General features: G+C 40.4%; 1 protein-coding gene across 1 annotated transcript in view; it reads right to left on the reverse strand.

Annotated features, from left to right (window-relative positions):
- Positions 1-6,332, reverse strand: part of VSTM2B (V-set and transmembrane domain containing 2B) — a 64,525-nt gene extending 58,193 nt beyond the window's left edge. Inside the window, exons 1-4 of the mRNA XM_063437721.1 lie at positions 5,814-6,332; positions 3,650-4,397; positions 2,715-2,899; positions 1,239-1,271 (exon numbers count right to left, since the gene is read on the reverse strand). Of these exons, the coding sequence (XP_063293791.1) occupies positions 1,239-1,271; positions 2,715-2,899; positions 3,650-3,731 (300 nt within the window). The 5' untranslated portion in view covers positions 3,732-4,397; positions 5,814-6,332. The remainder of the gene's footprint in view (positions 1-1,238; positions 1,272-2,714; positions 2,900-3,649; positions 4,398-5,813) is intronic.
- Between the last annotated feature and the right edge of the window lie 6,757 nt (positions 6,333-13,089).

Below are 13,089 nucleotides of genomic sequence, written 5' to 3' on the forward strand. Positions count from 1 at the left end.
CGTTTGGCCCCCAAAGGGATTATTCCTGCCTATCTCAAGCATTGATAATTTGCACCCACCACCCTGGGCTACCAATTGCAATACCATACACTGGGACCTTGTTGCCAGTATAGGCATTTATAAACCTTCCTTCTCAAATATCCCTGACTGAAGTTAACCTCATTTACTACGGGTGCTAACATGAAAGGACTGCAAACTGAGATATTGATATATTCCTGAAGGTTACTTGTCTCCCCCCTCCGCTGATGTCACACACACGTTTATTAATTCTCATTTAATGCCAAAAACCCTTAGAGCACCAAGGGCCCTGCAATTCAAGGGTTAAACTCCACCCAGCCTCTGAAAGCTTTTGTACGACACTGTCAGAAAAAAGAGATTTAGAACTATGTATTAAATATCTAACAGTAAGGCTGTGATCAGATCCTTACAGTTACATTGTGACGGCAACAAAACACGTTCTCTAGTCGGCCCATCCTCATTATTATTGAATATTATTATTAACCACCTATTGTCAAAAGATGCCCAGTGCAGTTATTTGTTGCTGCTTGCGATACTTAATAATCCTTTTTTTAACATACAGGTCATAATCTTACAAATGCCCAGTCTGCTATGGATTTGAAAAGTTTTCATTTTGATTGATTTTAAATTGCAGAAAACATATTTATTTTTGCTGCAAATGTTTAAAAAGAAAAGTCTTTGCTAAAATATATTGTATCCTAGATCTTCCATAGGTTAAACAAAAATAAATAAATCATAAAATGAGAAAAACAAACAAACAATAAAAAAAAAATCCCATGTTTCAGCAGATGACCGAGTTTTGATGTGCACCTGGCACTGAAGTGGTTATGGTACATTGTATATATTGGAGTATGTAATAATGTATGGCTGCTGTCTGGGAGTCAAGGTGTTAAAGACAGTTCAATTTGAATGCAAGGATGTGCTGGGTTTCAGATGAATGTCAGTCTCCACAGCATTTTCTTGGGAAAATAAATAAATACAAATATGCAGATGAATGATATGGTAGAAGAGGGAATGATTACATAATTAAATACACTCTCTGTGCTGTCAGAGCCGATAGACACAGGCAGGGGTGACAATAGCAGCCTCCATTTTTCTAAGCTCTGAAGGTTTAGGAACATGCATGGCATACAAATTGATTATTTATTCCTCCATCCCTCCCCCCCCCCCCAAAAAAAAACACAACAACAACAAAAAAACTCTGCTTAAAGGAGACTTACACTTATTTTGGTTCCATCCTTATTTGAGGTGACCTGGAATGCAACACAGAACAGAGATCATGTTTATTAATATTTCCAAAAGCCTCAAACAAACATAATTGTTACTATAGGATACATTAAAATAGTTATCTGGGGGTGTATTGTGTGTTGTGAGCCTTGAGGGTTACCTAGCTGTGCCTGGGCCAATCATAATATAATCATCATAGAGGTACAGGTGGTGAAAAGGTAGATCTTCAGCTGTTATTGAACTACAAAGCCTATGATGCATTGCCAGCTTAATGCTAGCAATGCATCATGGGAATTGTAGTTCAATAGTATCTGAGACTATCTTTTTTGGTCATGTCTTATACTGGGTGTCACAGACCGTTCCTGCCAAGTTGGTGTGTTTAGATTTGCACAGAGCATGAACAATGAACAGATTTTAAATCCAAGAGGTATATTGTGAGGTGACCTCATGCACAAACAATGGATGTCATTCTCTTAGCTTAGTAAGGGGTTTCTCTGTTTATTGAATAGCTATTCATTTATTGAAGGCTATGGGAAAATTGCATTTCAGTGCGCAGAGAAGCCTCTTACTGTGCTTAGATAATCCAACATGAACAATTTGTAATACGTCCTGTTATGTGTAGCTAACTGTAGTTGGTATGATCATGGGATGGGTTATTTGTAAAAAGAACCAAATCTAGTATAAACATGTATCCATTCAGTGTTTTGTTTGGTATAAAAGGTGGTAGATGTGTGGGAGGAAGGTTTTGTATACAGGATGTTTGTAAAACAATGTTGGATTGATACATTCTGAGCAGAGGACTGTCTATAGAATATATTTCAAGCCTCAAAGCCCTTTATTAATAAGAGGTTATGTATGTATATAGGAATCAATAAAGTTATTTCTCTATCTATTTGGTTGGATGGTCTCGTACAGGGATTGTGGGCCAAATTCTATTTAGAATTATTGCAGCATCAAAGTACAGTCTCCACATTAAAAAAAAAGGTCAATGGACTTCTATTTCCAAAATAGCAAATAGTTCATTTGGAGCCAAAGAGATCGGTGGAGTATCACATACTGTGCAATGCTTTTTGGCAGTAAAATCTATAGTAGACTCTCCTTCCCCACTGCATGCATTGAACCTGGTAATCCCTCTTGTCAATATCTGCTTCAGCCTATTTAAATAACTAATCACAGGAGTGGGTGTAAGTCCTGGGTGCAATAAAAAATAAAATTAAAAAATTAAAAAATATGTAATAGAAAAATATACCAGGATATGTACATTGTTATTATTGGAGCTGGGTATATGGGCACTGTATGCATGTAAATAGGAATTCGGCACAGTAGAAGATTGACTGATGAGTCATTGTCCATTATTTGCCCTCGTTTTGGTGGCCATGGGTGGTGACAAGTGGCCCTGGAATTGTAGGGGCCCCATTTTCATCTGCACACTGAACATACTTTGAATAAATGTAAAATTCGGTTGTTACCTTGCTTCTGCTGCCCGGGGCACTGACAGCTAATTCATGTGGCATCTCCCTAGATGACTCTTTCAGATACCACCACTGGATTTCCAATGAGAAGGACGTGAAACCGCTGGCCCGGAAAGCGCAAGGCATTTCTATATCATCTCCCTCCCTTATTGTCACATCTTTGGGGACTTCAGTGAAAGTGGCTAAGAGCAAAAGAAAAAATTACAGGGGATTGTTAACAGGAGAGATTAATAGACAGGCTCAGACTCTTCTAGTATAATCTGATCTGGTTGTTCTCATGGGTTTACAGCAGTTTGTTAAATTAGACTCCAGTGGCTTAGAAAGTAAAGCAATAAAGTATGTCTTAGCAGCTCCACAGAAAGCAATCTTGACCTGTGTTAACAGACTCCCCTAGCAGACCTGTACCTATCACACAGACCGATGAGATACAGAGCCACACTGCACCATTGTATGTCCACACGTACAGCAACAGCACTGCCACACAAAGTCAACAACGCTTTTATATAACATATATAACATGGTGTATAAATATGTCCTATTTGGTTAGGTGTAGCTCGTGGACATAATGTTTACAAAAAGACATCTGCTTAATTCTAACTAAAAAAAGAAAATGATGTCTCAACTCCCTACCCCACTCCAAACAACCTAGACAAAGGTTACATTTCTTAAATGTGAATCCTTATTTTTCAGATTGTAATGATTATTAACTGATATATATATTTATATCAATTGTTGTAAGATCTTGGATGACGCACAAATGGTGCATGAAAATGATCAGAAACCCCCCAAAAGATTAGGAAATATTGGGGTTGGTGAGTCAATATTTTATCATAACATAAGGTGACAGTATTTATCGTTGGATTGGCTAAGGATACAATGAATATATTATCGCATATTATAAAATCTACAAGAAGAAGAAAGAGGTTACTTACCATTTACACTAAATAACAGAGGAGAATTCAGCATCAGATAACAGAGAGCACTAAACAATCCTTGTTTTTCCATTTCATACATGTCAATTTCAGTGGATAGATCAAAGACGGTAAACAAAAAGAACAAACCAAGATATATAGAATCACTAGATCACCGGAGAAGAATTAGGAAATTTCCAATCCCATGGCAAATCTGTAGAACAGACAGAAGTTTCTTCGTTAAACCGTCTCAAGTTAAAATGTTTTAATTGCTCCCCTTTCCAAAAACATAAAGAAAAGCCAAAAAAAAAAAAAGAAGTAGGAAAGAAAAATAAAGAAAAGCCCAACCACACAATTTAACCAGTTATAACATCCACATTGAGAATGATAAGAATTTCCACTTCGATTTGATGGGATTCTGACACGAAATCTGGTATTATTTCACCCAATGTTTCTCCAGACGATAAAATGCCAGTATTCAACTTCCTCTGGTAGGGTAGGATTTGTTGATGTCCAGAAGCAAGAAGAATGAGGTATTTCTTCCAAGACCCATCCCAATATTAAACCTGAAGGAACTGAAGGTCTACTGAGTCAAGAAGAGTCTTCCTGTCACTCCAGATCACTGAAGCAATCGATTGCTTGCCGTTTTGTGACCTGGAGTCCCCCTCTTGCCTAGGCTAGCAGAAGATCCAGAAGGCTTTTTTTTTGTCTGATCCAAATCACCCTTCTCTCCGTTCTCCTATCTGGAATCTCTCTGAGCAGAACAGATCTGGAAATAAAACCAAGGATTTTTGTTTTTTCACTCCCAAATCCACAACAGTGATCAGTCTATAGAAGAAAATGAGCCCACCTGGTGCTGTCCCTTAGAGATACTGTAAATTATGGAATTAGAATGGTGTGCTAAAAGTAGCCCCTCAAAATATACAGAACCCAGCACCATTTGGGCAATGTAGAATGATCTAATACAGGGTCCGTTTAAAGCAATGACCTCTTTAGCCAAAATGCCCATCAATGCAGCAATTCATGTCCCTTGCTCTCTCCACTCTACTAAAAGCAGAGGGGGGCTGGGGGGGAGGTGGGAGTGGGAGGGTGGGGGGTAATTGGGCTTGTTGGCTTAACCCTTACCAGACTGGGAGTGGGCTAAATTAATCGTCACACATTGCTCAGAAGAGTGTTGATCTCCCACCATTGGGACTGCAGGGGTTAGGGTCTGCAAGAAGAGTCATTGTCTCCTTCTCTGTAGTAGAAAGTGGAGAGAGTGTTGTGTTTGCAGGAGGAGGACAGCTTCAGGGGGTGATAAATCAATTCAGGGGGGAGAATGCACTTGTCGCAACAATAGGGGCATTAAAATGCATTATTGAGGAGAAGTGAACCCTGCTAATGGCCTTGTAAGGGAAAAACAAAGACCATTACAAGACCCTTGTCTGCTGATCAACTGAAACCAACTGCATCTTCTACACAGCTCATTGTACCTCACCAAATAAGATACAATTAAAATGATTACCTCTTTCTTTTCCTGAAGACTGGGCACATAGTTAACGGTCTGCTGCAGGCTTACAATGCCTTACTGGACCTTATGGCAATTCTGGGATTAACCCAGTGAGTGCCAGACGGGAGGGTGGGGGGGAGAGGGGGGCATGCATTTTGTATCGAAAATTAAAATTCCTCGTGGCTCTTTAAAGAAAGGGTTTTCCTTTCAACTGTCTGAGAAAATAAAATGTCACAAGAACATCCAGTTAGCATCACAGCTTGAATGGATTCCTATGTCGTCTCCTCTAGTCCTGCTGTCCAGATAATGTCTATCTGGGAAAAGCAGTGCAGCTTTCAGGGAAGGGGGGGTCTGTGGCTCCCAAAAATAGATCTTTGTAATTCATGTCACTACAATGTAGGGACATAGAATGAGTCTCTATTAACAGGGATTCATAAAAAAAAAAAAAAACAATAGAATTGGCTCATTATCCCATCAAGCATGCAAACAAGACTGTCTAATATCTATCTATCTATCTATCTATCTATCTATCTATCTATCTGACTATCTATCTATCTATCTATCTATCTGACTATCTATCAATCTATCTATCTATGAAATAAAGTTCTGCCCCAGTGATTGCTGTTGCTGCATTGTATAGCAGTCCCTGTGTGTTTATATGAATATATTGCTGAATATAGCAGAGTTTCGACCTACCTGTAAGATTAAAACAGACAGTGATTAAGTCCATCTCCCTCAGCCGCAGAATATAAAACAGAAATGAAGCAGGCTCTGTCAGTGAGCTGGGTATCTTGCATTACGGATCTACAAAGCTAGCCTTGCTCAGAGAGCCCTAAAGGGGGAGAGAGGGTCTGTAAGAGGGCAGGCAGGGAATAGGCAGAGGATCAGGTACACTAAGAATGCAGCAGTCAGAGCAGAGCTCACCTCACAGCCCTGCCATGCAGTCTGACAATAAGGCAGGGCAGCATTGGTGTCTGACACAGAGGGAGTCCAAGGCATGCAGGGGAAAACGGGAGCAGGGAATCGCATCATTCCAAACACAGCTACCAACACTGCTACTGTATCCAGTCTGCAAGGCATGGAGCACTATGCATACATTGTTTCTGTGCTGGCTGCAAAGTTAATAATCAGGGCTAGAGTCAGTCATTTCCCCCCCACCTATTCAGTCAGATGGAACAGGCTTGATGTAGCTACCAGTGTGGCTAGGACAAGGGAATTGATTCTCATAGGCATTCCCTATTCACACAGACATTGGGGATGCTAGCACTGGGCTGCACTGGGAAGCTAGTTCAGGACTAGTTATTAAGGGATTATTGTTTGGTTATTGGACTGTTATGCTGTAGGGCTGTGGGAGCTGGAAGAGTCCAGGCTGCCTCTCACCGACAGGGGGCGCGCTACCTCCAAGATTCCACTACCTCTCGCAGCCCCCTCACTGAGTCAGATAACAGCAATGTGAGGGGTCTTACAGAGAGCTGGGGCTGCATGCAAAGTGTCATCACAGGACCTTCTCTCAGAGACAGCTCAGGGGAAAGGATGTGTAGGGATGTGAGCCTAAATCCCACAGAGAGACCTCAGGAGGAAGTAACTGAAAGGAAGTGTTCGGTTATGAGCCTGTTTCCTATATCTCACCGAGACAGCTCAGGGGGAAGTAACTGAAAGGAAGTGTTCGGTTATGAGACTGTTTAATATAGCTCACCGTACCAGCTCAGGGGGAAGTAACTGAAAGGAAAGGCTCATATAGGAGACTGTTTTCTATTTCTCACAGAGACAGCTCAGGGGGAAGTAACTGAAAGGAAGTGTTCGGTTATGAGCTCGTTTCCTATATCTCACAGAGACAGTTCAGGGGGAAGTAACTGAAAGAAAGTGTTCGGTTATGAGACTGTTTAATATATCTCAACGAAACAGGTCAGGGGCTAGTAACTGAAAGGAAGTTTTCAATTCTGAGACTGTTTCCTATATCTCACAGAGACAGCACAAGAGGAAGTAACTGAAAGGAAGTGTTCGGTTATGAGACTGTTTCCTATATCTTACAGGGATAGCTCAGGAGGAAGTAACTAAATGATGTGTAGGGATGTGAAATTGAGATGTCTCTCTGAGACAGTAAGAGCTCAGGAGGAAGTAACCTCAATGTATCCTTCCTGGTAAAATATTTTATAAATAAATTAAGTAACAGAGTAGAAGTGTTTGGTTATTAGAATGTTTGCTATATTTCACAGAGACGGCTCAGAAATAAGTGGTAGCATGAAAGTATAGGATTAAGAGACTGGTTCATATTCAGAGAGAGAGCATGATAGGAAGTTCTAGAATGGATAAATAGGGTAAAGAAACCCTGTTGCATAGAGATATCAGAAGAAGAATAGCAGAACGTTGTAAGGATAGAGGCTGTCTCCTGTCTCAAAGAGACTGTTGGTGATGGAGTACTCGCAAAAAAAAAATTCATATAAGAGACTGTTTTCTCTCGAATAGACATCTGGAGGACAAAGAAACACTAGAAGGAAATGTAGAGAGTTCTATATTTTTATGAATATAATGTTACTGGTTACAGTTTATGCAGTTGATGCACACTTTAACTGTGTTACCATGATAACTAACAAAGAGTGATTAGAGTCCAAATAAAATATGGTGGGTTAATGAAGAATTCAACGACATAAAGATGTCCTGTAACCCAAGACAGTCAGGGCTGTTAGCTAAACTTAATTTAAGCATAATGAAATCTGAATAAGAAAATATAGTCGAAAAGAGCTGATTTGTTGAAATTATTCAACTCATCTATAATCCCAGTTTGACTATTGTAGCCTTAGTTTTGCATTTGGATTTAAAATGGTTACAATTCAGAGTTTAGTGAATACTCTGGAACATATAACAGAACTGGTTAAAGATGGCTAGAATTTTTTTCTTTTATTCACTTAAAAAACACATGATAATAAAACGACGTAGTGTATAATTCTCAGCTATACTTTAACCTGAGAAAAATGATAATGTCCCCTAAACACCTCCAACATTTTACATTTCAGTAAATTTCTTCCTAAATGTATGAATTATAATTTTATTCTGCATGGTTTGGCGCTGTGATTGGGGGGGGGGGGGAGGCTAGTTAACTCTTGGGGTGCAGAGAGAGCTCATACTGTATTAACCTAGCGCAGCTGGTAGCACTAAATATATCATTTGGAAAGAATCCCAAACAAGATAGTCACATCCCATGTTCCCAGGAACCGAGGCACATCTGGATACAGAGCTGGCATGTGGTTTCTCTCTCTCACTGTAAGAAGATGTAGCACACATTCTTAATTGCTGATGTGAAGCTGCAGGGATCCACAAGGACTCAGCTGTGGATGCAGCACAGTACCAGTGAACAGTTCAGAGGTGGATGGCACTGTATGATAAACTGGTGCAAGAATAATTCTTGGCGGCCACTTTTAAAGTGGCATCACTGACGTCTATTCAATTATTTGCAGCTGCGAGTAAAGCGGAAGTGTCGATTTGGAGGGATATATACCCCTTTTAAAAGCTTTCTAAGACGTAGCTAGCAATAGCATGTTTAGTTTTTAGAAAAATTAAGCAACAAAAAAATGTATACATTTTTTAATTATTTGAATTTTCAGTAAAGGCAAGGAACGCGTCTTTGTTTTGCTTTGTGATACACTCACTCACATTAAAACCACAGGATGGGATTAACACTACTGAGCTAAATCTATATTAAAGGCCATAAATCATGTATGATAACGTAAATCTGAAATATGAAAACCTTTAGGCCACATAGTTAATGTAACTCCCCTTGGTTACAGGCACAAAACCTCAATCCACAAACAAAAGAGCAAGCTGATAAGGTCTCCATGCTCTTAACCCCTTAAGGACACATGACATGTCTGACACGTCATGATTCCATTTTATTCCAGAAGTTTGGTCCTTAAGGGGTTAAAGGGACTCTATCATTGGAAACCAGACCGAGACCATTTTGTAGTGATGCTAATTTTATTTATCCATTGTCCTTGCCAAAATCTAGTGATTTATTACACCTAAACCTGCTAGTACACTTCTGGTGCTGAACATCTTGGTGCAGGAAACCCTAGAAGAAGTCTTCTGAAAATAGATGTTGGTGGCTAATCTGTTGTGGGATACCATACAGGTTATTTGCGCATGTGCTTACTTTCCCGCAGCCTGTTGTGTCTATTTATTCCTGCCATTTTGGAGGAGTCCTTTGCGATCGTTTGGTAAAAATACTTTTTAATCTATACGTTTTTCGGTAAATGGAATAGCACCATGCGTAGATTATGTCCATATTTCCCAGAAAGTTGAAATGTTTAATGGTTTCTCCGGTCCCTTTAACTCCCATTTTCTCAAACAGTTGCTCTATTTCTATTTAATCCCAGCAGATATGGCATAAGTAATTGCACAGCAGCCGTGACTGCTGTCAAGCACACTGATAGAATGCAATGAAAGATTTTATGGATCATGTTTCAATCTTTTGTTCATTTTTTGCTGTATTCTGCATGAAATGAGAAAGCAATGCATGTTTAATTCTGAATAGAAGTTCACTGCTCACCGGTTGTTGCCATCTTTCCCCTCCCTAGGTGTATTCTCCACACAGAATAAATGCTTTGAAAAGGCAAAGCATAATAATGAGCAGGATGAATTTCTGAGCCAAGGTATGATCATAATAACTAGCAACTTATTCTGCGCTTTTCCTCCAGAATTGGTTAAAATTGCTTAGCCCACAGTCATGGACTTAACCGAATTGGAGGGTAATAGATGTTATTACCATACAGATCTCACCAATCAAACAATACCAACCTAATAACGATGAAAGGCCTGGTGTACCACGCATGAAGAAACTCTGCGTCACATCAACAGGGTCTGCACTTGGCGCATTAACCAACTGATCTATCTCACCAGATATATAGAAAATATTAAATGTATCTATATATAATATATAAGCTCAACACAGTAAATAAATATTATGTGTGCTGTGAATAACTCTGTGAATCCGATGTATTGCGAAAAAGACACCAAAACAAAAGTATGACGACGCGTTTCATGCTATATCACTGAAATGCAAGTAATCACTTTGCCACAAAAGCAAAAAACATTAAGGACATACAAATCTATAAAAAATAACAGTATAACAATTCATATTAGTTAATTTTGAGAAAAGTGAAGAAAAAAATTAGAATGATTTTCAAATAACGAAAGGTGAAGTAAGAGACGTAATTGGCCCGACATTAAAAGCTATCAGCTGGGTTGTCATTTAGCATCTCGGCCTCTATAGTCTGTAGCATTCAGCATGTACAGACAGATAATAGCAGATCTAATACATAGCAATTTTTACACATACGTTTCTGATTGCTTGTTGCTTTGCCGACAGCTCTTATAATACGGGCAAGATGCTTTTCTGCACAACTTGATAAAATATATATCACGTTTTCTGAAAGGGAAAAGGCAATGATCTTTATGCATGTTAAGGCTACAGTTTTCAGTTGATGTATGAGTGGAATTTCAAAACAGCAAAGAGGTGACACAACAGCCTGTAAGTGGGGGACCACCTTTCAGAAGATGTCACATTCTTTTGCTATCACTTAGCGATCAAAGCTACGGATCCAAGCAGAATGATAGAGGTAGGAGATAGTAAGCGATAGGCAGTGGGTACAGTTGTGATTGTGTTTTATCGGAACAGGAATGGGCAAGAATCAGCATGAGTAATTCTACAAGAATCAACATGCCTGCTGGGTCTTAGAGATTTTGGCAGAAGCAAAGCACTGGGTTTGTTTGTGTGCATATACAATATGCTAAGGAAGTGAGCAGGCATAGAGGAAGCTGGATTAAAGGGACCAACATGCTTTAGCATATATTTAGGTTATAGAAAAGAGCTTATTTAGAGGAGCTCAAACAATTATAGTGACAGCTATTGACCTTGCCTATTTTTTTTTTTGGTGCAAGGATGTTTGGACATAGAGGAAGCTGACATTACGTCAGGTCTGATTAGTGCAAGATCTGGTCACTGACCATGGTTTGGATTGTAGCTTAGGATGGATGATATGTAAGATGTGTAACATAGCTGTGTTTTTCTTCTGCATCATAGGCAATGTTGGGTAATGAGCTCAGGGGGCTGTAGCCCCACCGCATTTGGCGGAGAGGGTAGGAAAATATTTTTTTCCCCTTAATTTTACGTGAGTGTTTACCTTTTAGAAAAAGAAAGATCACTAATATAATGTCCTACCATTGATACCCTCCCTTGATAACCACTCTCCACCACTTGGAATTATCTAACTTGATTTTTGTTTTGTTTTTTTTGTATATGTTTTGTTTAATTGTATTCTTGAATACTATATTCTTAGTAATTCAAGTCTGGCTGTTTACCATCAACTCTTAAATACCTACATATATGTAAATAGTCTAATACTATTAATATATGATACAGCCTCATTATCTTGTACTTGACTTTAAAATTTCAAATAAAAAATGTAACGTTAAAAAATAAATATATATATAGAATTCTCTACCAGGCTACATAGGGGGAAGGGGTTGTACCCATCAGATAACTCAGGAAGGTTTGCTGGGAAACTGGAGAACTTTGTTGTACACCACTCTATTAGCAGGGGCGGATTAACATAGGGGCTGATGGAGCTGCAGCTCCAGGCCCATTTAAAAAAAAAAAAAGTAACTTTTTTTGTTTTTGTTTTTTACACACTACTCTTAGGTTTTCCTCCTGACTGGTATTTTAAGGCACAGCCTGTATTTGAGGCTGCCTGGCCGTGTTGGTATTGCAGTATTACCAGCAATGCAAATGCAAATATTTTTCTCAGTATAAACAGAGATTACTCTGCAATACCAGCACTGGCCAGTAGGAGTCACTGTGTATGGAGAGAGGCAGGGATAGGAAGTTACAGCAGCCTCTCTCTACTCACTGATACACAGGGGAGCAGCTACACAGTACCGAGTTCAGACAGCTGCTCCCAGCCTGCAGAGACAGACTACAGCTCAGGGAAGTGAGGGATGAGGGGAAAGGCATCAGGGAGACACGGGGACACTGAGACACTAGGGGACACTGGGAGACGTGGGGACACTGAGACACATGGGGACACAGACACTAGGGGACACTGTGAGACATGGGAACACAGACACATGGGGATGTTGTGAGACATAGATAGACACATTGGGACACATGTCTCCCAGTGTCCCCATGCCTCCCAGCCAGTGTCCCTAGTGTGTCAGTGTCCCCATGGTTCCCAGTGTCTCTGTGCCTCCTATTGTCCCCATATGTCTGTGTCCCCATGTCTCCCAGCCAGTGTCTGTGTCCCCATGTCTCCCAGTGTCCCTATGTCTCCCAGCCAGTGTCTGTGTCCCCATGTCTCCCAGTGTCCCTATGTCTACCAGCCAGTGTCCCTAGTGTCTCAGTGTCCCCATGTCTCCCAGTGTCTGTGTCCCCATATCTGTGTCCCTAGTGTCTGTGACCCCATTTCTCCCAGTGTCCCCAAATGTCTGTGTCACCATGTCTCTCAGTGTCCCCATGTCTGTATCCACAAGTGCCCCATGTGTCTCAGTGCCCCCATGTCTCCAAGTGTCTCAGTGTCCCCGTGTCTCTGTGTCCCCATGTATCCTAGTGACACGGGAAACACTGAGACATGGGGACACTGGGAGAAATGGGGACACAGACACTGGGAGACTAGGGGACTGGGCGACATGGGGACACTGACACTGTGATTCATAGGGACACTGATGCCAGGCTGGCCTTCCAATTCTTTGGACAGACATATCCCCTTTTTGGGCATGTTCGCCCCTTCTGGCAGTTCTGGTCATGTGATTCGCATCAGTGGCCTACTCTTTTACCCCGCCCATTGACTTCCTGCTTTACTGGACACTGCTGTTGGTATGGATTTACTTGAAAGATGAAAGCATAAATATTTCCGAGAATCGGAGATAAAATGCCAAATTTATTCTTGGTTCAAATGAACCCTTATATGAACAGCTAGGATAG

Source organism: Pelobates fuscus, chromosome 12 (genome assembly GCF_036172605.1).
Source record: "Pelobates fuscus isolate aPelFus1 chromosome 12, aPelFus1.pri, whole genome shotgun sequence".
In the NCBI taxonomy this organism is placed as follows: domain Eukaryota; kingdom Metazoa; phylum Chordata; class Amphibia; order Anura; family Pelobatidae; genus Pelobates; species Pelobates fuscus.